The sequence below is a fragment of the Falco naumanni genome, chromosome W (genome assembly GCF_017639655.2).
Source record: "Falco naumanni isolate bFalNau1 chromosome W, bFalNau1.pat, whole genome shotgun sequence".
NCBI lineage: Eukaryota > Metazoa > Chordata > Aves > Falconiformes > Falconidae > Falco > Falco naumanni.
The window spans coordinates 13,299,896-13,321,617 of NC_054079.1; the positions used below are offsets into that span (position 1 = coordinate 13,299,896).

Here is a 21,722-nt window from a genome sequence, read left to right on the forward strand (position 1 = left end):
CAAATATACTGGTCAGAGAAATAAATATGAACAAACAAATGAGCTTTTTTATTTATACTCTTCCTGTCATCAGGAAATTGGATTAATAATTTTTCTGGGAAACCAATACATGAGAAGTTTTAGGAAACTGTGAAATCAAAGCTCTAACTTTGCCAAAGGAGATCTCACTGACATTTCTTTTTTCTAAGAGAAGTGTTAGAAACTGTAATTATAGTTATGTTGCAGAATGGATGAAAGAGAACGGCCACGGTACTATGGAAGGACTGTGTGATACGACTTTTTGACATAAGTCTGGCTTAGGTCTGAGTGAACCAAACTAGGCCGCAGAGAGAAAAAAAAACACTAAGAAGCTCAGCTGCAGTGGAAAGTTACCAGGATTGCGAAAGAGAGAAGAGAGATAAGATTGTGCTGACCTTGTACAAAAACAGAAAAAAAAACTTTAAGGGAGTAAGCATGAAGAACAAGGTGTAACCCGAACCCGCTGTAACCGCCCGCTGTAACCGCAAATAGGAGAACATATAAAAATGTAATCCTTTAGAGCTTAGCCAATTAGCAGATGATTTGTAGGCATAAAATTAACTGGAACTGTATATAAGACATAATCGCGCCGTAATAAATTGAAGCTTGCTTTATCACTCACACTGAGTCGGCCGCTTGCTTCCCCTCGCTCGTCGCAAGTGGCGCCCGAACAGGGACCCCCAATCCTTGTTCTTCACCGGACAGCGAGGACGGAGAAGCACTGGTAGCAGCGACCAGGGAGCGAAGATCGACTGATGCAGGCATCGTACCTCGATCCGTGCTTGAACCGACGACTAATCAAGGAAAGGTTCGCCGTCCGTGAGTGTCTACCCAGGGAAAAGGCTGCATCTTAATCAAGGAAAAGGACTATTTAAAGCGCGCTATGGAAAAAGAGGTAGCACTCGATCTTTTACAACGCTTTTTAGAAAAGCGGGGAGTAGGCCCTTTAAAAGATCTGGCCGGGTTAATTGCGTTAGGTAAAGCGAAAGGATATTTTACAAATCCTGAGCATATCTTTGAAGTAGATGAATGGCGTAATTATGGAGATTGTTTATGGGACTTGGTAATTGATGATGATAAGGTTGCTAAGAAATTAATGAAACCTTGGAGGGAAGTTATTAACTGCTTAAAGAGATATAAAGTTGAAAAACAAATGGCAGCAGCTGCTTCCAGCCGACTCGAGCGGTCTGACCCAGCTGCTGGGCGTTTTACGGCAGGAGGTGACTATTTTACCCCCCCCTGCCTCAGGAATCCCTGTTCCTGTTGTCCGTCAACCCTCGAATCATTCTTCTTCTCCTCCGGAGGAGAAATCTTGTTCCCCGGCACCCCCTCAAGAGGAGGTGCAGGGAGAATCGCAAGAGAGTGATTCGGAGGAGGAGGCAAATGATAAAAACGTAAAAATGAATAAGGAAAAGTTATAAATTGACTTAATCACTAAAACTTCTAAGCCATCTTGCCCTCGTTCTCAGCGACGACTGATTCGAGTCGGTTGGGACAAAATAATCCGAGAGGCGATGGAACAACAGGAATTTGATGTTGTAGCTCAAATTGATCCCCAAGCCTATCCGGTCCTTTATACTGTTGATAATGCTGGCACAATGACAGGAGAACATCATACTTTAGACTGGAAAATATTGAGCCAATTACGAAGTACTGTTAATGATTCCGGTTTGCATGGTGAACCTGCCAGACAGATGTTAAATTATATTTGGGGTAGTGGGTTGCTTTGTCCTGAAGACATTAAAAATATAATGAGACTTATTTTAAAACAATCGCAACAACTGTTATGGCAAGCTCATTGGCAAAGGCTTTGTGAATTGTCTGTGCATACGCCGCGCGCGCCAAATGATCGTTTAGCAGGTGTAACTGTAGAACAATTGATGGGAACTGGACCTTTTGCTTCTATAGAAATGCAAATGCAGACCGGCCCAGATGTTTTATTAGAATCTATGAGGCTAGCAAGAGAAGCTTTACAAAAGGTTAAAACTACACCAGCTACACCCTCTTATATGTCAGTTAAGCAAGGAAGGGACGAGTCCTTTGCATCTTTTGTAGATAAAGTTACGGATGCTATTAATCGAGCTGATGTATCTGATTTTATGAAGGGACCTTTGTTAAAACAATGTGTGTTAGAAAATTGTAACTCTTACACAAAAGGCATTTTAGTTACTCTTCCTCTAGATGCTTCTATTGAAACCATGTTAGAAAGAATGAGCAGGGTTCCTGTAGGGCCTCAAGCTTTGTTAGTTGAAACGCTTAAAGAAGTAGGGGACAATTTAGTCAAAGCTCAACAACAAGCATTTGCAGCGCTCGCTCCACTGAAACCTCCAGATGAGCGCCAACATAAATCACGCCGACAAACGGACTGTGTATGTTACCGTTGTGGACGTTCAGGTCATATGCGCCGACAGTGTCGAGAGCGTCAAGTATGGTGCCAGAATTGTCAAATGAATAATCATAACACTGCAGCTTGTCAGCGTTCGGGAAACGGGAAGCGGAGCGCCAAGAGTCGCGGCGCACTGACCCCAATAGCGGCTCCAGCAACTTACATGCCGACAACTGTCTCCAATCAGCTTCCCCACCCAAAACCGACATCTCCCGCCCTCGACCAGCCACCGACTTACAACCTGCAACCCGAGGGAGCCTCGGACTGGATTTGGCAACGGCAATAGACATTACCTTACTTGATACTCGTCCACAAAAAGTTGCTACAGGAGTCCAAGGACCTGTCATGATAAACGACCAACCTCATGGAGCTTTGTTACTGGGTCGTTCTTCGAGTGGCCTCAAAGGACTCTTTATTTTACCAGGACTTATCGACAGTGACTATAAAGGAGAAATTTTTATAATTGTACAAACAAATTTTCCACCTATCTATATTCCTAAAGGTAGTCGCATAGCTCAATTGATACCGCTTCAACAGCTGACTCACCACATGTCGACGATGTTTGACCATGATCGTGGAACCAGTGGTCTTGGTTCCACAGGAGGCTTGGCACTGCTAACCATGCCTATGAACCAACGGCCACTCGCCCACATTATTCTTGTACATGGAACTGACAAAAGACGTATGACTGCACTTTTGGACACTGGTGCGGATATTACCATCGTCGCACGTGCTCAGTGGCCTTCTTGCTGGCCATTGCAACATGTTCCTGGAGGAGTTGAAGGAGTAGGAGGGATGGCTCCTGTCCAATGCAGTCAGCAAAGAATACAAGTCATCTTAGACGGGAAAACAGCGCTTCTGCATGTCACCGTCATGCCTTTACCAAATGGAGTAAACGCCCTCATCGGAAGAGATGTATTGAATCAAATGGGAGTAATCCTTACTACAAGTTCGCCTTTTTAGGAACGGTCACTGTCAATTGGACTTTCCCGATTCCTTTACAATGGCTAACAGAAGAGCCTGTTTGGATCGGACAGTGGCCGTTGAAAAAGGAAAGTCTGCGACAGGCACATTTACTAGTTCAAGATCAATTAACACAAGGTCATCTTAAGCCGTCGACCAGTCCTTGGAATACGCCTATATTTGTCATTCAGAAAAAATCAGGAAAATATCGACTTTTACATGACTTAAGAGCAGTGAATCGACAGATGCAAGCGATGGGAGCCTTACAACCAGGCCTTCCCAATCCTGCCATGTTGCCCACCGAATGGCATTTGTTAATAATCGACCTGAAAGACTGCTTTTTTACAATTCATTTACATCCCAATGACACTCACCGATTTGCATTTACACTACCATCAGTGAACAGAGAAGGTCCTGACCAGCGATTTGAATGGACTGTGTTACCACAAGGCATGAAAAATAGCCCTACCTTGTGTCAGTTATTTGTTGATGCCGCTCTCCAACCTATTCGAAAAGCATGGCCCCATGTTATTATTTACCATTATATGGATGATATTTTATTTGCGCAAGAACAGCCCTTTACTGCGCAACAGGAACTCTTTTTACGACAACAGTTAGAACAACAGAAGTTAGTCATAGCAGCTGAGAAAGTTCAACGTTCACCCACATGGAAATATCTTGGCTGGAATATTACTCATTCACAAGTAAGTCCACAGAAGTTAACTATTCGTCAAAATTTACATACTCTCAATGATGCTCAGAAGTTATTAGGTGATCTCCAATGGTTACGTCCTGTAGCAGGCATCACCAATGACGAATTAGATGTGTTACGCCCATTGTTAAGGGGTACAGACCCATCTCGCCCTATTAATGTTTCTGAAGAGCAACACGTTATGATCCAACAGCTCAGTAACCGGATTGTAGAACGAGCAGTAGATCGCATTGACCCTACGTTTCCTGTAGACCTCACTGTCTTAAATGGTCCCTCACATTTTATCGGTGCACTTACACAGTGCAAAAAGGAAAAGGGGGAGACTGTAAGAGTGTTAGAATGGATATTTACCAAAATGCAACCAAAAACTACCATCCAAGAAAAAACACAAAATCTGGCGGAAATCATTCAAAAGGGAAGAATGCGAATTTTACAAATCACCGGAATGGAGCCAAATGCTGTGTATCTACCAATACGCAGAGAAGACTTAGAGTGGTGGTTGCAGAATTCATCGGTTTTACAGTTAAGCTTATTAAGTGAAGCTCTAGAGATTAAAGTCGAGCCTTTGAAAACACCAATATTAAAATGGATTAGTAATTATGATTGGTTAAAGTGTCCAAAACGGAGTGAGAAACCTTTAACAGATGCTATTACAGTTTATACAGATGCAGGAAAACGCTCAAGAAAAGCGGCAGCAACATGGTACGAAAACAATCAATGGCACCATCAAATTCTCCCCGCAAAAACAGGAGATTCGTTACAAACCTTAGAGCTAGCTGCTGTTGTATGGGTCTGTACCCAATGGATGCATACAAGATTAAACATTGTAACGGACTCAATGTACGTTGCTGGAATTGTAAGCCGAATTGAAGATGCTCGTCTTAAAGAACTACAAAATCAACGACTGTTTGAGCTTCTTAGGCAGCTGTTGTCAGCAATACAACAGCGCACGCAACCCTACTGCATTATACACATTAGAAGTCACAAATGGTCTGAAGGTTTGGGGGAAGGGAATGCGCGCGCTGACCAGCTCGTGTCTGTAGCGGCTCCTGTAAATGAGTTTGTTAAGGCACGAGAATCACACAACACATTTCACCAGAACGCGCGGGGTCTGCACCGACAGTTTAACATTACAATGGAGGAAGCTAGGGGAATTGTACGAGCTTGTCCTACGTGCAGTCACCATGGACCGGGTTTAGGTATCGGTGTGAACCCCAGAGGACTTAAAGCCAGAGAGTTGTGGCAAATGGATGTCACTCATGTTCCCGAATTTGGTAGATTAAAATATGTTCACGTTACTGTTGATACATATAGTAAGTTTGTATGGGCCACAGCACAAACAGGAGAACGTGCACTTCATGTAACTCGGCATTTAACAAGTTGTTTTGCTGTTATGGGGGTGCCTCAATCAATAAAAACTGATAATGGCTCTGCTTATGTCAGTGAAAAAATGAGACGTTTTTGTCAAGCGTGGGGAGTGCGACATAGTACAGGTATTCCTCACTCTCCCACAGGGCAAGCAATCATTGAAAGAACGCATCAGACATTAAAACAATATTTACAAAAGTTTGAAAAAATTACAGATGTACAAGAAAGACTTGCTAAAGTTCTTTTTGTGTTAAATCATCTATGTATCTTTACAGATCAACAGGAACCGCCTGCATGGTTACATGGGTATTCTAAGCTATGTAAAGATGATGTTCCAATGTTTGTTATGTATAGGGATCCTTCAACTGGGTTGTGGAAAGGACCAGCAGAAGTGAAATATGCTGGAAGAGGTTATATGTGTGTACTTACTTCCACAGGACCACAATGGATCCCAGCAAAGTGGACCAAAGCAGCGGTGACCAATGTTCCAACAACCAGTGACAGTTGTGGTTAATCTTTTAGTGTAAATTTATCTATATTCTAATCATGATGTTAACAGCTGTTGTGTTAATTAATCTTATTGTTATAGGTGTAGCTTTTGTATCTAAATCACTGTTTGATGTGCGGGAAAATGTATGGGTAACCTTAAGCAGAGCTGTCAACACAACCACATTTTGTGCAAGCGTGTCAACTCCCAGTGTACCCTTTTTAACTTGTTTAGTAGGTGTGCCATTAAATGACTCAGATTGGATCACCCTTAACCAGTCTCTTAGCCAGACAAAGATTACCCAATTAGCTCGAGGTTCAAATATGAGTGAGTTTTTTGATAAATTTGATAATTGGGATGACAAACTTTCTATTGGTCCTAATCCTCAAGAAATTGAACTAGTTGACTCATTGAATGCCTCTTATTGTGTATATCTAAATTCTTCTAAGTATCCTTGTGCTGGTGAAAGTTCTGCCACACCTTGTAATGCAACTGTTAGCACTCGTGTATACCCAATTGGAAATCAGTCTGTTTGGAGTGGTTGGTGTAACCATACCAGTCGAAACCTGTCAAATCCTGCCCCTGGAGTATTATATCCTAGAAAGTTACCCCCTGGTCTATTTTTTATTTGTGGTAATAGAGCATGGAATGGAATACCCTCAATGCCTGTAGGGGGTCCATGTACCATTGGTCGCTTAAGTTTAGCTTTACCACATCATCATCCTAACAAATCAAATCCAACAAGATGGAAAAGAGATGTTATACAAACTCTTCAAAACACCTGTGACGATAGTGTACAACTTTGGAATAAATGGGAAGTATTTTTTACTTCGTTTTTTATCCCAGGTGCTGCTGCTGCTCGAGCCCATAAAAACTTAGAAACACTGTCTTGTTGGATAGTTAAACAAGCCAACCTCACCAGCCGGGTACTATCAGACCTAGCTGATAGCCTAACCACTGTTCAACATGCTGTTTTACAAAATCGCATGGCCATTGACTTTCTATTATTAGCACATGGACATGGCTGTGAAGATTTTGAAGGCATGTGTTGTATGGACCTTGAAGACAATTCCAGCTCCATACACAAAGAAATTAAACAGTTGATGGAACATTCTCAAAAGATTCAACAAGATGTTGGATTCTTTGGCCTAGAAAGTTTAGCAAATTGGTTTGGAATAGGAGGCTGGTTAAAGGGACTTTTACAAAGTGTATTACTTATAGTGATAATTGTTGTCATCGGATTTATATGTTTAAGTTGTGCTCTCTCCTGTATTCGAAAATTGTTTGAACGTGTGACTGGACCAGTTTTCCTTGTCCAAAAAGAAAAAGGGGGAATTGTTGCAGAATGGATGAAAGAGAATGGCCACGGTACTATGGAAGGACTGTGTGATACGACTTTTTGACATAAGTCTGGCTTAGGTCTGAGTGAACCAAACTAGGCCGCAGAGAGAAAAAAAAACACTAAGAAGCTCAGCTGCAGTGGAAAGTTACCAGGATTGCGAAAGAGAGAAGAGAGATAAGATTGTGCTGACCTTGTACAAAAACAGAAAAAAAAACTTTAAGGGAGTAAGCATGAAGAACAAGGTGTAACCCGAACCCGCTGTAACCGCCCGCTGTAACCGCAAATAGGAGAACGTATAAAAATGTAATCCTTTAGAGCTTAGCCAATTAGCAGATGATTTGTAGGCATAAAATTAACTGGAACTGTATATAAGACATAATCGTGCCGTAATAAATTGAAGCTTGCTTTATCACTCACACTGAGTCGGCCGCTTGCTTCCCCTCGCTCGTCGCATAGTTATAGAAAAGTAACCAGGATATGAAAATTATAGTGCTGCACTGGGCATTTCCATCACATATTAGCCTGTTTTCACGACTGGTTTACTTCATTTATTTCCCCTTGTTTGAGGAAAAGCAGTTATTTTCCTTTGACATCAATGGGAAACTGTAGTCATATCCTTTAAACAGAAACAAATATTTTCTTCCACCAAAAAAACCTTTTGCCATTTAACATAATCCCTCTTCATCCTGAGGTAGTTTATCAAAATATATTGTAGTACCATTGTTCAAATAAGGTACAAAGCCTTCATGCTGGGAAACATAAAATACACAAAGGTTAATGTTAGTCTTATGGGCATCTGTCTTTGTTCAATGGGCAATGGAAAAGCCTGTTGAAAGAGATCCTCCAGAGGGTGATTTGGAATACTGTCTGGACTCTGAATTGTCACATAGAGAGATGTATCTCTCACTGTCACTGTAGAAGAAGGCTGGGCATTAACCATATTAGTCTATGTGAATGCCCCATGTTACCACAAATTGGGGGTGGGGTGGGTGGGGTGGGTGGAGAAAGGAAAAGGACAAGCAGAGGAAAAAAAAGATAATTAAAAAAGCCCAAACAACAACAAAACCCACCACCACAACAAAATACAATCAAATGGATAGACTCATCCCCTCCATACTCCTTACGTCCAAAGATACTTAGATCACGAAGTCAAGCACTTAAAGGTTAGGAAATTCCTGACCAGAGAACACCTATGATTAAGTTAGCTAAAGTTCAGCTTCTTGTAGCAGTGGGGAGATGGATTTCCTAGGACCACCTGATATAAATGGAGTACATACGAGCTGAAGTATGTATTTCTTTAGCTCTGAAGGCCATTGCTCAGTGGAGTGATACCACAGACAATGGTCAGCGAGGTAGTGAATGACAAATGGGAATCAGTCTTACCTACAAGACTGAGGGAAGGGCCTCTTCCAAAAAATGATCCCAGCCACAGAAATGACAGTGCACAGGCACAGATTTACCAAGAGGTAAAGGGTGCTGTAGCCATTTACATGGGAATCCTTCATTTCAAGTGGTGTGAGAAAGCTGCTGTGTGTTGCAGCTCCATTAAACCTTAGCCCACTCAGCATCAGTGAAGTCAGTGCATTAGGCCCTTTGCTTATTCTAGCTAAACTAAGTAGATTTGTTTGTATTCCTTTTTTTTTTTTTTTTTTGTACATTATTGTCCTGGCTGTTGTCATTGTTTCTTTCTTTCTTTCTTTGTTTTTCTCCTTCATTTGCTGAACCACAGTGGAGTTTTGCAATAAAAGCTGAAAAAGATTCTGTTCTGAAAATGGCATATTTCATATATTATTTCTGAGTGTATCACAATTTGTCATTTCTTTTCTGGGGAAAATCATAATTCATTAGCTTACCAGGAAAAGAGGAAAAAGATTCCCACAAAGTTAGAGAAACAACAGGCAGCAAGCAGTATGGTAGACGTTTAAAAACCTTTTCAAATGTAATAATTCTTTCACGTTCAATTTATAGCCACCTCTGTGTTTTGAATTATATAAGACTAGGCTGCAATAGCCATATTTAAATTTGCAGGAAAATGTGTTTAGGGGGAAGAAGGACTAAACCCTCCCCCTTGTCCTATTTAGTGTTGCTGCTCTTGTATATGGGATTACAACAGCTACTCACCCAATATTACACGCAGTGAGGAGCTGTCTCGGCTCCAGCCTTAACTTATTCATCACCCAGAGAAGCTGTCCAAGCACAAAGAAGTAACTAAGCTCTATGAGGTAGTTTCTGCCTCAAAGTGGCAGGCATTAGGAAGTGATCATGCTCATCCAGCCTTCAGTGATTTCTGTGGTTTATTCCCAGGTAGTGTGGCGGCATGCTGCCCCTCAGAGTAGGCACTTGGAGGTCCCTAAAGTTTTGACCCAGCCCGTAGCACATATGTTCTGTGTCTGTGAGCTGTCTCCTGTTGCTTTTATTTCTGCCAGGAGTCCCATTGCAGGCTTTTGACTCATATGCATAGATGCTGCAAGGCAAAACTGAGTAGAATACAATCCAATAAAACAAACCAAACCAAAGAATACAACAGTGGAAGAATAAATATTCTACGGAATTCGCACCAAGGTTACATGTTGAACAGTTTTCCACTTTATTGACAATCATTTGAATCTCTTAGAGTGAGGGCGGACATTTTTATAGCACTTTCTGTTTAGCATTGGACATTTGAAGTGGCACAGCAGAAAGGACGGCGAGTTTTTAGCTATAAATTGTGTTTTGCAATGCGAAAGCTGCATAATAATGAATGATGTAAGTTTTTTCGATTTCCATTTTTCTTCTTTACCCAAGAAAGGACCAAATCATTCTGAAAATGCATTAAAAGTCAATGACAAAGTAATAGAAAATGCTGACATTTGGAAATATCTTTCTGAGAAAGTTCACTAAGTGCTAGTTTTTAGAATCTATTCTACCCATGTAGATAAACCTGAAGGCAAGGAGCACAGGTGATGTCCTTCATATTGATTGAAAAATCTAATCTCATTAATATGAAAGAAGCAGTGGCTAAATATTTTTCTCATCACCAGAACACTTGAATCTTTAATAATAATAATAACAATAATAACAACAACTATCAGTGATATCTTCACATTTATGCAATGCCTTTTCTCTCAGAAGGTCCCAGTGCCTGGGCACCAAAATCACTTCCCTAATCATGGGGATGCAGCCTTGATTTTTATCCGTGACCTGTGATGCTGCACAGCAAACACGGAGACAATGAATACTAAAGCATTTTGTGCAATTCAATTTTGTCTTGTGAGCAGAATCTTTCGTTTCAAGCTTTGTTACAAAGAAGTGGTATAGAACAGACTAACTTGGAGAACTTCAGAAACTTCATGATAACAGTGGTGTATCTTCCCTGTTAGAAAGTTAAGATTGTACTTGAACATATGACTACCTGACTTAAGCTTTGCTATCAAGAAATGAGCCATCTAGCTGAGTTGTTAATCTGTGTCCTCTCCACATCTTGGAATGAGGGAAGAGTCTCCAGGACATCCATAGTCTCTGCCTGAGTTCAATACCCAAGAGATCTGGCAAGAAGAACCCTCTACGGTCATTCTCCAACAAAGGTACAGGAAGTCAAACCAAACAAATTATTTGAACACCTGGCTTTTAGAAGTATAAAATAAGTTGTACTGGGCCTTAACTTAGTCAACAATATAATGTTCACAATCCCTGTTTATTGACTTCAGATCATATATAGGATGCTTTATATGGATAAACACACATGTGTGTGTTTATATCTATTTATGCAGAGATTTATAGTGATTATAAATATATGTGCCTAAGGGATTCAGAAAAGTATTTAAGAGTGGCTTTACACAGATAACTAAATTAGGGAAATTGGAAACTTGTCTGAAGTTTCCTATCTGGTGTAAAAGAATGTATGCAAATCAATGACTAATGGAAGGGGGGAAAAAATGGGGGTGGGGGAACAACCATAAAACCAAACAAAAATCCCCCCAAAACCATAGCATAACAAGAAGAATATATATTTGTAATTATAGATATCCATTTGCTAGCTAGATATAATTGGTAAGCATAAACACCTGAAGTGAATGTGTAACATTTTCAGAACTTATGTTTTATGATGAAGGCTTTTGCGGAGGCTATTTCTTCATCAGAGCTGTTGCTATTGGTCAAGGAAAAAGTATGTGCTTTATGAAAGAAAAAACCCAAACACAATGAAGATCTTGAAGCTGTGTTGTTTCCATTGAACTGTGAATTTGAAGTTGAATGGAAGTTTTACACTGATTTGACTATAGTTGTGACGTGAACTTCCCATTTTGTAGAAATGTTAGAACACAGGAAAAAACACCGATAGCACCTCTGTGCCTGAAGGAAGGGGGCAGGATGCATATAGTAGGTTTGCTCTTTTTGGAGTAAAGCAACAAAGAGAAGAAAGCATAAGCAGAGGTAAAGGTACTTATTTTGTTAAAATAACATGCATCTTGAATATATTTTATTTCAAACCAGAAAGCTGAATCTTCTGGATTTTTTACTACAAGAAAACACTTCCAATGGAAATTTCCATTTTCCAGACTTATATATAGGTACAGAGAGACATACAAACACACATCTTTAACAAGAGTCAACTAGCAAAAAAAGAAGTAACAAACTTGGCTAACAATCACCCCTTCGTGTTTTCTAAACACTCTGTAGTCACTACAAGGGTCCAGTGGAAAATTCTTGTACAAGCAGTCCTTTAGTGGCTAAGAAAGCTTTTATTTTTAAAAAACCCTTCACCCACAGCAAGGGTGGGGGAAGGAATGGAAAATGCAGAGGCTGAAGTCAGGGACAAGATAACAATTACAGGTATATTGAAATTATAAACTGGCACAGCACCCTGAGACAGCCTTTTTGATGCTATCATAGATGGGCTGTGTGAATCTCTACTGTGAGCTCCCAGTAACCCCAAAAGAGTAACAGTTCAGAACATTTTTTGTAGTACACTTGCACTATTAATGTAAACATATCCAGTATTTCTCTTTGGCACTGACATGAACAGGAAGAGATCAATCATCATGTGAAAGACTCTGTAATGCTTCAGAGCAGGGTGTCATGTTGAGATTGCTTACTCAGAGGGAATTCTTTGGAGGGAACCATCCATGACCCACATTAAGTTCAAGTGCTTGTGCATCTGACATTGTTTAATTTACTGTAGTAGACTTAGACTTCAGGACTGCTCTACTAAAGCAGCAGAAGTGGGACTCATTAGAGCTCGTGGTTATATCATGACCTGGACCAAGCTACTCAGGAGAAATTCTTGATGTGAGATGTTGGTACAAGAAACGGTGAGGGGACCTGTCAGGTTTCAGGGGGAGTGATGGAGAGGTAACTATATATTCCAGACATTCATCCCATTTTGAGGAGTCTTCTCAACAGTAAGTTCAGATAAGTGTGATGGGGGCTATGTAGAAGAAGAAAAATGGAAGTCCATTTTTGGTGTCCAAAGAAAGCTGGGAGAGAGAACGGAAAAGTGAGCAGGAAATTCAGAAAGTACAGAGGGCAGAAAACTGATTTGAGGAAGCTGGGTTTTGCCAAAATGGGACATTTCCTGATCAGCTTCATGTCATGATTTGAGGTGTAGAAAGAGAGCCAAATTATTTTGAATTGCAATTCTTTTGAAACATACTTGCTCTACTTGGAACCAAATTTTATGTCTTCTTGATGGACATTTTACCAGCAGCTGCTTTCCAAACCAGCAACTATTCATAGAAAGAAATTGGAATTAACTAGGAGGGGTAAGAAATAGGTAGAAGAAAGTGCAGTTCACAGGCAGCACTGAGAACAGGACATATTGTTCTGCTGATTGTTCCTTTAAGCATGGATAATCATGTACAATGATGTATTCACTTTAAGAGGATTCTCCATGTGGAAAATGTTCTTGAAAGGTTTAAACATCGTGAATGATCCAAAACTCATCATAGTGTCATGGGAACAGGGGCAACTTAGAAAGCAGCTATAAAAAAGGGGAAAGCAAGAGGAAATATTAAAGGAGAAGAGAGTTTTGCAATTTGATGCAGACATGATTAAGGATATTCTGAGTAGGGCCAAACAGCCTTGACTGATGCAGTGAAGGTTAAGCCATCTTTTGGACAGAGGGAAACATCTTTCAGGATGTTCTTTTTGAGTGATTATAAGTCTGACTAAGCTGGGGTAGCTGCAAATATGAAAAGTGAAAACTCCCAGGAGGAAACTAGCAAAATAATTTGTGCTATTTAGGAGACGTTCTGAGGAGGAGATGCAAATTATTTCCAGTGTGTATAGATCATAAAGTTCCCTAAGAGTGACAAGTACAGTTCAGTTAAATGCTTTCTATGTCCCTTTCTCTGACAATCTTCTTCCCTCTCTTCCCCTCCCCCCCCTTTTTTTTTATCCTCTCCTTTTTCCTCTCTCCCCTCTCCCTTTTTTTTTTGTTCTCCCTCTTTTTTCTTTCCTTTGTTCCTCCATCATCTGAAATCAGCCTGGGCAGAATTAGGCATGGCTGCAACAGTCCTATGCAGAACCTAGAGGCAGTGAGGAGAGGAGCACTATGAAGTGAGTGCATGAACTGCCTAAGTTAAGGATGCTCAACTGGCACTCAGAAGACAGTGATTTTCATGACCACCTGTGTTTGAGGAGGTCATCGCTTGTCTCAGAAAGATACATTCCATATTCTTCACACTTCTCCTCAGCTGAGCTGGTTTGGGAGGAATTTCTTGCATCTTGTATCCTCTTTGAAAGCAAAAATCATCCTATTATTTATAAATCAGATCCCTGGCCTAGGAAAGTATAGACCAGTTGGTCTAGACTGAATAGTAAGCAAGGATTTAGAACATACTTTGAAAGAAAAAATGTGAAAGATAGAAAGATAAGAATGATAAACTACATGGGTTTACTAAAGATAGACTGCCAAACTGAACTGGTACCATTCCATGCTAAGATAACTGATTTTCTAGACAAGTGAAATTTAATAGATCTAATCTTCCAGGAGATCAAGAAAACATTTAATATAGTTCATGCTAGAAATTATTATTGAGGCTAGAGGGGATGAGGATTAGTTGAGGAGCTATGTATAAGGAGCTGGCTGGTGAATTATTAGGGAAGGAAAACTGTATTCTTGGCAGGATAGGCTAGAACCACTGATCCTTTTTAATTACTTGGAAACAGGAGTACATTATTTCAGACTGCTGGTGACACAAAGTCAGAGACTTTGTCAACACAGAGGGGGATCAGGGTACTGCAGAAAAGGAAGAGAGTGAGGAATTAAGTAACAGAACTAGAAAGAATGATATTGGTAAAAGTACAGCATCTTGTACCGATGCACAAATCATCTCATTTATGCTGCATGTTCAAAGTTCTTGAACTGGGAATAACAGAAGTGGGAAGAAAGAAGAGGATATAAACTCTGCATATTAGCCGATCAGAAGCTGTTGATCACCAATGTGAGTTGTCAATGATGATGATGATAATAATTATCATTCTTATATTCAAAGGAAGCATGACTACAAATTTTTCAATTTGACAATTAAGTCAGTTGGTGACTTCAAGCAGTGTCCCCCATTCTGGTTTGAGAAAGGTGTTAGGAATAATCAGTTTAGATTGGACTAGAATAATGATTTGGGGATGATGAATCCATTCTTTGAGAGAGGAGTAAGACAGCTCATCTGGTTTAACCTGGGAAAATAAGGACTGAATAAGGTATTATTTTTTTCTATAAGTACACTGAGGTGAGAATATTGGGGCTGTTAAGAAGTTATGCAAGCTAGAGCCAGTGTTGCTGCAAGAAAAGGATCATATTAATTTCTTCATACAGAGTAAGGCTAAGGATTAGCTTTCCAGAAGGAGAAACAAGACTACCCAGCATGAATGGCTGCAAAGAGTTGGGATTATGAAACTGAAGTTTCCTACCTCAAACATAGGAATAGCCCTGATAACTTCTGGTGATAAATGATCTGTCCCTTACCTGTAGCTTCCTTGGCTGGTACATTGCACCTTCCATGTTTTGTAGCTGGTGGACTCTCACAGGAAAGAAGCTGGACAGTAGCACATTACCATGACAGTGTATGGTCAGTATTTCTTCTGAATCTATATATATGGGATTACAGATGAAAATTTACCCTGAGATGACTCATTGTAACCACCTGTCTTCACTCACCTGGCACTGTTACCATACCTGCAGACAGGTTCTGGAAATTAAATTTGTAATTGTTACATACTGCATATTAGCTGCTGGAGTCCTTTCCTCTGCCCTACTTTGAAGCAATGAAATCACAAGAAAATTACTTTGAGTTTGAATCATTGTCACCAGTTCACAAAAGAAAAACATAAAATGGAGAAGATGAGACACAAAACTAAGGTACGCTCAGACACTGTAGAAGTTGTAGGGGACAGGGAAAGAAAAAGAAATAAAAATATTTCCTACCAAACCAAGGGGAAAAAAAACAATCCCACAACAAAGCCAACAAACAAACCAAGGTTTCCTTAATCTTTACCCTAGGGAACAGTCTTAATGCTAGTGATTTCAGACTATAAACTTTTTGGGGATAAGAAACCAGTCGAACCCACAAGCTTAAGTCTCTGTTTCTTTTCAACCTTCTGGTGTGAATCCAGTCAAGTTGCTGAAGGTAAGGTACAAAGTGAACCCATTGGACCCACCAGATTCAGCACTGGACTATCTTTGATAAATCTCATGCCTCTTTCCAGCAAAGCGATTTGTAAGCCAAGTGCCAGGTCTGCAGACTACCAGTGCAGGGACAAAGCCCATGCATTGAGCAGGCAGCAAAGTAGACCTAGTCAACAGGCAAAATTAACTCCATGAATGTATCTGAACTCTCTTCCCTCTCTAAGATGTCCAAATTAATTTTTCACATCAGCAGTCTGTCCAAAATCAAAAGACTGGGTTATCTCCTGATAGAAGGTGGCTAATGGAGAACCTGGTGCAGTACATCGATATCGTCTGTCTCCTACCACAGAATAAAAGTCCACAGTTAGTCAACACAAAGAACCACACAGATCAACACAGACTTCTGCTAAATCCTGCTTTAAAAGTGTTGATGGATTAAGTCTGCACTCTTAGGTCTTATGCTGAAGTATTGACTACAGTTCTAAGTTCAGGCAAGATCTGTGATCTTCTATAGGTGGAATAGAACCAACCTTAAAATACAAGTCTGTCATTTGTTTATGGCAAGTTGAAAAAAATGAGTTACATGCCTTCACCGGATCAACACTGAACTTGTACTGCTGCACAAAAAAAGGAGGTACAGGCATTAAAGACAGTGGAACTACTAGCCTGAAAATGGATAATTTTTTGGAGGTGCAAGTGAACACAATTTTTCACGCTCACCTTTTGATTAATGAACATATACAGAGTATGGGATCCTTAGCCGAAACGAAGACAAATGTACAACGTCCACTCTGTGGAGGATTCCTTAATCACCACATTATATAGTCCAGTCAGTTACTGGATAGAGGGGTCGGTCCACTTCGCTGCAGTTAAGGTAACAAACAGGGAGGCAACAAAAAAACAATTCAGAGTGATTTTAAGTTTATTTTATGCTACGCTGTTTATAAAAATCCCAAATTATAAACCCCCAGATTCTACAAATAAGCCAGTGCTGGAGAATTCTGAGTTCATTCCTTTATCCTTTTCTGATACTGGAGAACATTTCAGCCCTAGTCTCCTTGCTCTTCAGCCCCTTACTTAGAAGATTAGAAGAAAAAAAACCACCCTACTTCATAAAGATGTTGTGTAGAGAAGTATATAAATTATTGTGATCAGTTCTGATACAGAGAGGTCATATATGTATGTGTGTCTGCATCAGAGGTAGCTAGCTAGAATTGATTGCTACATGAATAAACATTTACAGCTTCAGGCCCTGCAACAGTAATGTCCCCTCTCTCATCTCATCTCTGAGTTTCTAAACAATCATGTGCTGCAGGACTCTTTGCAGACTGTGTGTTGGAAAGGGCAAACTCTTGCTATTCTGTGCTGTACACTAAGCCCTTTCTGCCCCCATTACTGTTTGATCTTTTACAAGGTTATCCTGCTATGAATTATAGGATGTAATTAAGGAAGATGGTTTTAATCCTTCTCTTTGTAAATGTACAATCTATTTATACAAGAACCAGCTACATGATATTGTGAATTCTGTACAGTCTATAGCTAAGGGTGACCAAACCAATTTCTCTGGATAGAATAAATCCTCCTTACCCATTCTTCAAACTTCAAACTGAACTTGATCCAAACATCCTTTTCTCCAATTTAGAAAAAGTTTCATTCATTTCTAAGACCCATTTTCTTCTGAAAATGCTGTGAAATAGATTGTTCTCATGGTATTTTCAACCATGACCTGAAGCAGAAAGTACCAGAAATACCATGAGGGAACTCATTCCTGGACTGATTTCCAGGCAAGCTTGCCTGGAGAAATTAATGGACGAAATTCAAGTGAGATTTCCGGGAGAGCCCACAAATGCAAAGGTTCACTTTAAGGGGTAGCTACAAAGGTCTGGGCAAGATATATAAAAGGTTATACCTGAAAACATAAATCATTGGACTTTTAAGCAACGCATGGCTGAACTGATCTGATTTGAAAGACTTCAGGTATTGGCTCTAGTTGTGTCTATGTTACCGAAATCTTGGAATGAAAAACTTATCGACACCAATGTGATGTAGATAAGCAGACACTTCTTTATTAATGGCCGGGTGCGTGAGCGAGTCCTCTCATGATCAACGCACGCCAGGTCTCAAAATCAGACACCATATATAGAACTTATTCATACATATTCATTAAGTATTCATGCATAACCATGATATTTCCCATAAATCATTAACATATTCTCCTCCTATATCCGATTCTGCTCAGTAGAGCTTAGAAAGGTCTAGAAATGGGTCTGGGGTATGATTTGGGTAGGTGGTATATGAGTCGGTGGTCGCGATCTCCCCCTGCCGGAATTACCTTTTACTAAAGTTCACGATTTCTTGGCAGGTAACTACAAGCTGTTCCAGTCGACTCTCCCCAGTTTCCATTAATCTCATATTCTGACATTTTCAATACACTTCTACATACAGAAGACTGGTCAAATACAAAGAAACCTTTCAAACCCTAAAGTTATTACCTAAGTTTTAACAATGGTTCTAGCCCCTTCTTCTAGCCTTGGTACAGGATGTACAGAAGATCTCATAGCAGCTTTTACTGTGCAACTATAAGTTTCATTAAAAATATTTCTTATCCTTCTATTTTTCAATTTTATAAAATCAATTAATTAATCAAATAAAGTCAATCAATCTTAACTTATTAACAAATCGATAACACCTAGATTATTGAGCAAGGACATTCTGCTGTGCTTCACACCATTCTGACCCTGAGTATCCACACTGAGGGACATATTGCAGAGATTGTATAGTCAGTCTCCTCCTGCTCTGTGCTACAGTTTTATTCCTTGGAAACTAAGGCACTTGGGGATGACATGTGCCCCAGCCTCAACCCAACAAGCAGTCAGTGTACCAAAAAAGTGTGCACTTCAGCATTGCCGTTCCTTTATTCTCCAGTTCATACAGACATTGTGGTAACACTTTAACATAAGACTTAACTTCTTGCAATAACATTTAGAAGCATTGTCCCCATGCTAGGCAGTATAAAACCATGGGAAGAAAGAACTGTGCCCCCTCAAACTTCAATTTGACATAAGAAAAGGGTAACACTAAGATGGAAGCAGAGCAGTGGGAAGTGGGTTTGTATCAAGCCTTGGCATTTTGCCCAGGCCATTCAACAGCTCTATTTGCACCTATTACCTATGTTATTCTTTTCTACCTGCACTGCTAGGGATGGTGAGGGCTGGGAGTGCCAAGGCCTTTGACAATGTGGCTTTTCACCCAGGGCTGCAGTGACCCCATCTCTACTACAGATCGGAGTGCAGAATGATTTGTAAAATACACACACATTACCATGCTACACACTCCCTCAAATTAAAGAAAATGTGTCCAGATTCTACAGAATCCTCTGACACCACTGGATGATAGACTAAGTCTGAGGGTTTATACAGCTATAAACTATTGTGCTTCTGCTCAAGCCATGACAGAGAACATCATGGCAGGGACAGGCTGGCTGGGGACTGATATGCTACTGGTGAATGCTGAACATCTGCTGGAGCAGGGAAGGGTGATGTAGTGACCTCCACATACCTAAATCCTATAGAAATTAGTTCTGGGATAAGTCCAGAGAGACGCTATTGAGTCTGACGGAATTATTCTGGATGCATACCCATGTAACTGAAAGCACAAATTGGCCTGACATGTAATCTGCTTTGGGATGAAAAGCACTATTGAAATAGAAGATGCTACTATTATTATTATTAATATTTCCCTTCCAGGGCTAGTGAAGCCCATAGCTTTCATCTTCAAGCAGAAGGGGAGGGTGTAAAGAGAGTGATCTTTTATTTCTTTAATGACAGGAAAAAAAATAATTAAACAAGATGCAAGGATGCCATTCAAAATAAATGTCAGTGGGAAAATAAAAATAAAAAAGGAGAAAAAAAAAGAAACAGGAAAGGGGAAAAGAAAAAAAGGAAACAAGAAACCAAGCAAAACTGGAGTAGATTTGACCTCAAAGGAGCTGAAATTGAGTTAAAGTTTACTACTGAAGTCAGGTTTCCCTTGGGGAATAGGCTGCCATTTAAGCTATTTCTTCTCTTTTACTTGTACAGTATAATTCCCCTAATACAGTGCTATAGGTCAAAAAAAGAGCTCTACTGTAGCCAGGCTCCAATTTCCATTTACTAGCAAGAAAAACCTCCCCTTGTATAAAAAAGCTTAGTATTATTTTGTGGAAGAATTGGCTCCTAAATACTACCTTACAGAAGAAGCAGGCAACCTGTACGCTGGTAGTCTGAAGCAAAAGCTACTTCTTGAGAGCACTAGCTCTTGACAGATTATTCTCTGGAGTCTTCTACTGACTCACTGTGTGCCTCGTCATCTGCATTTTGTGCTCACAAAAGGTGCTCGCAGTGTATCCAGTTAATTTTTAGAAGGTAGTTTTCTCTTCACCTTTTCTTGAATTATGATCTCTTTCTCCTTCTCACCCCTCCCTTCACCCACAGTCATACACAAAAACATCTCTTCCATTGAGATGAAGACCTGCACAGACTGATGACTGATTGGACTGTGCCAGAGACATAATTAAGCAGCTTTTAGACCTTACACTGGTAATGAAAGAAAGGAGCAAACTGGCACTAATCAAACAAATAAACAAAAATACACCAGAAAACTCCATGTACATGCTTTCCTCAGCTATGGTACTTGACAGTGATACTTGTAACAGCAGGTGATAAGGAAGCTTCAGACAGAAGAGTGATTTTTAAGTTGATGGTGCCCCTTTAAAGACACACAGGGAGACTACGTACCCCACTGTGCCGGCATCAAGCTCTGTTTTTCCTTGCCTTCCTGCTCTGAAAACCAGCTTGCTGCTGCCACAGCATAACCTCTGGCATAACCTCAGTTAGTGAAGGGAACTAACTTCAGACTCAAGTGTTGGTTGTTGAAGCTGACAGGATGAGACCTGTCTGCAGGGAGCAGAGAGGGTTGAGCCAGAGGTGGACCTTGTGCCGTCTGGGCGTGCTGGGTGGGTTTTGATACAGAAGCAACAACCCTGAATTTCTTGCATCCCAGGAGGAGCTTGAGACCAAATGTAAAAGGTGTGTTTATAATCATCCTTTGCTGTGTTTCAATACTTGTTGGAAAAGGAATGTTTCTGAAATGTCCACACACTACATGAGTGTCATGGTTTAACCCCGGCTGGCAACGAAGCCCCACACAGCCGCTTGCTCCCTCCCCACGGGTGGGATGGGGGAGGGAATCAGAAGACTAAAAATGAGAAAATTCATAGGTTGAGATAAAGACAGTTTAACAGGTAAAGCCAAAGACATGCACATAAGCAAAGCAACGTAAGGAATTCATTCACCGCTGCCCATGGGCAGGCAGGTACTCAGCCACCTCCAGGAAAGCAGGGCTCCATCACGTGTAATGGTTACCTGGGGAGACAAATGTCATCACTTCCAAATGTTGCCCCTTCTTTCTTAGCCCACCTCTGTATGCTGAGCATGTCATCATACGGCATGGAATATCTTTTGGGTCAGTTGGAATCAGCTGTCCCAGCTGTGTCGCCTCCCAGCTTCTTTTGTCCCCCCCAGCCTGCTCGCTGGTGGGGTGGGGAGAAAAGCAGCTAAAGTCTTTGACTCTCTGTGAGCACTGCTCAGCAATAATGAAAACATTCCTGTGTTATCAATATTGTTTTCAGCACAAATCTAAAACATGCCCATGCAGCTACTATGGAGAATATTAACTCTATCCCAGCCAAAATCAGCACAATGTGAAATTATTCTGGCTTATATCTATCTACCTAAAATCTTAAGTTCATCTCATTTGTCTTCTTTCGGGTCAACCCTTCACTTCTTTAGATAAAATTTCTTTAAG

At 40.5% G+C, this 21,722-nt stretch overlaps 1 protein-coding gene across 1 annotated transcript; it reads left to right on the forward strand.

Moving 5' to 3' along the window:
• The first annotated feature begins 1,460 nt into the window (after positions 1 to 1,460).
• LOC121080668 lies at positions 1,461 to 17,060 on the forward strand. Its single transcript, XM_040578806.1, has 2 exons — positions 1,461 to 2,869; positions 17,049 to 17,060. Exon 1 carries the CDS (start codon positions 1,533 to 1,535, stop codon positions 2,688 to 2,690), a length of 1,158 nt encoding a protein of 385 aa, XP_040434740.1. The 5' UTR covers positions 1,461 to 1,532; the 3' UTR covers positions 2,691 to 2,869; positions 17,049 to 17,060.
• Positions 17,061 to 21,722: the final 4,662 nt, after the last annotated feature.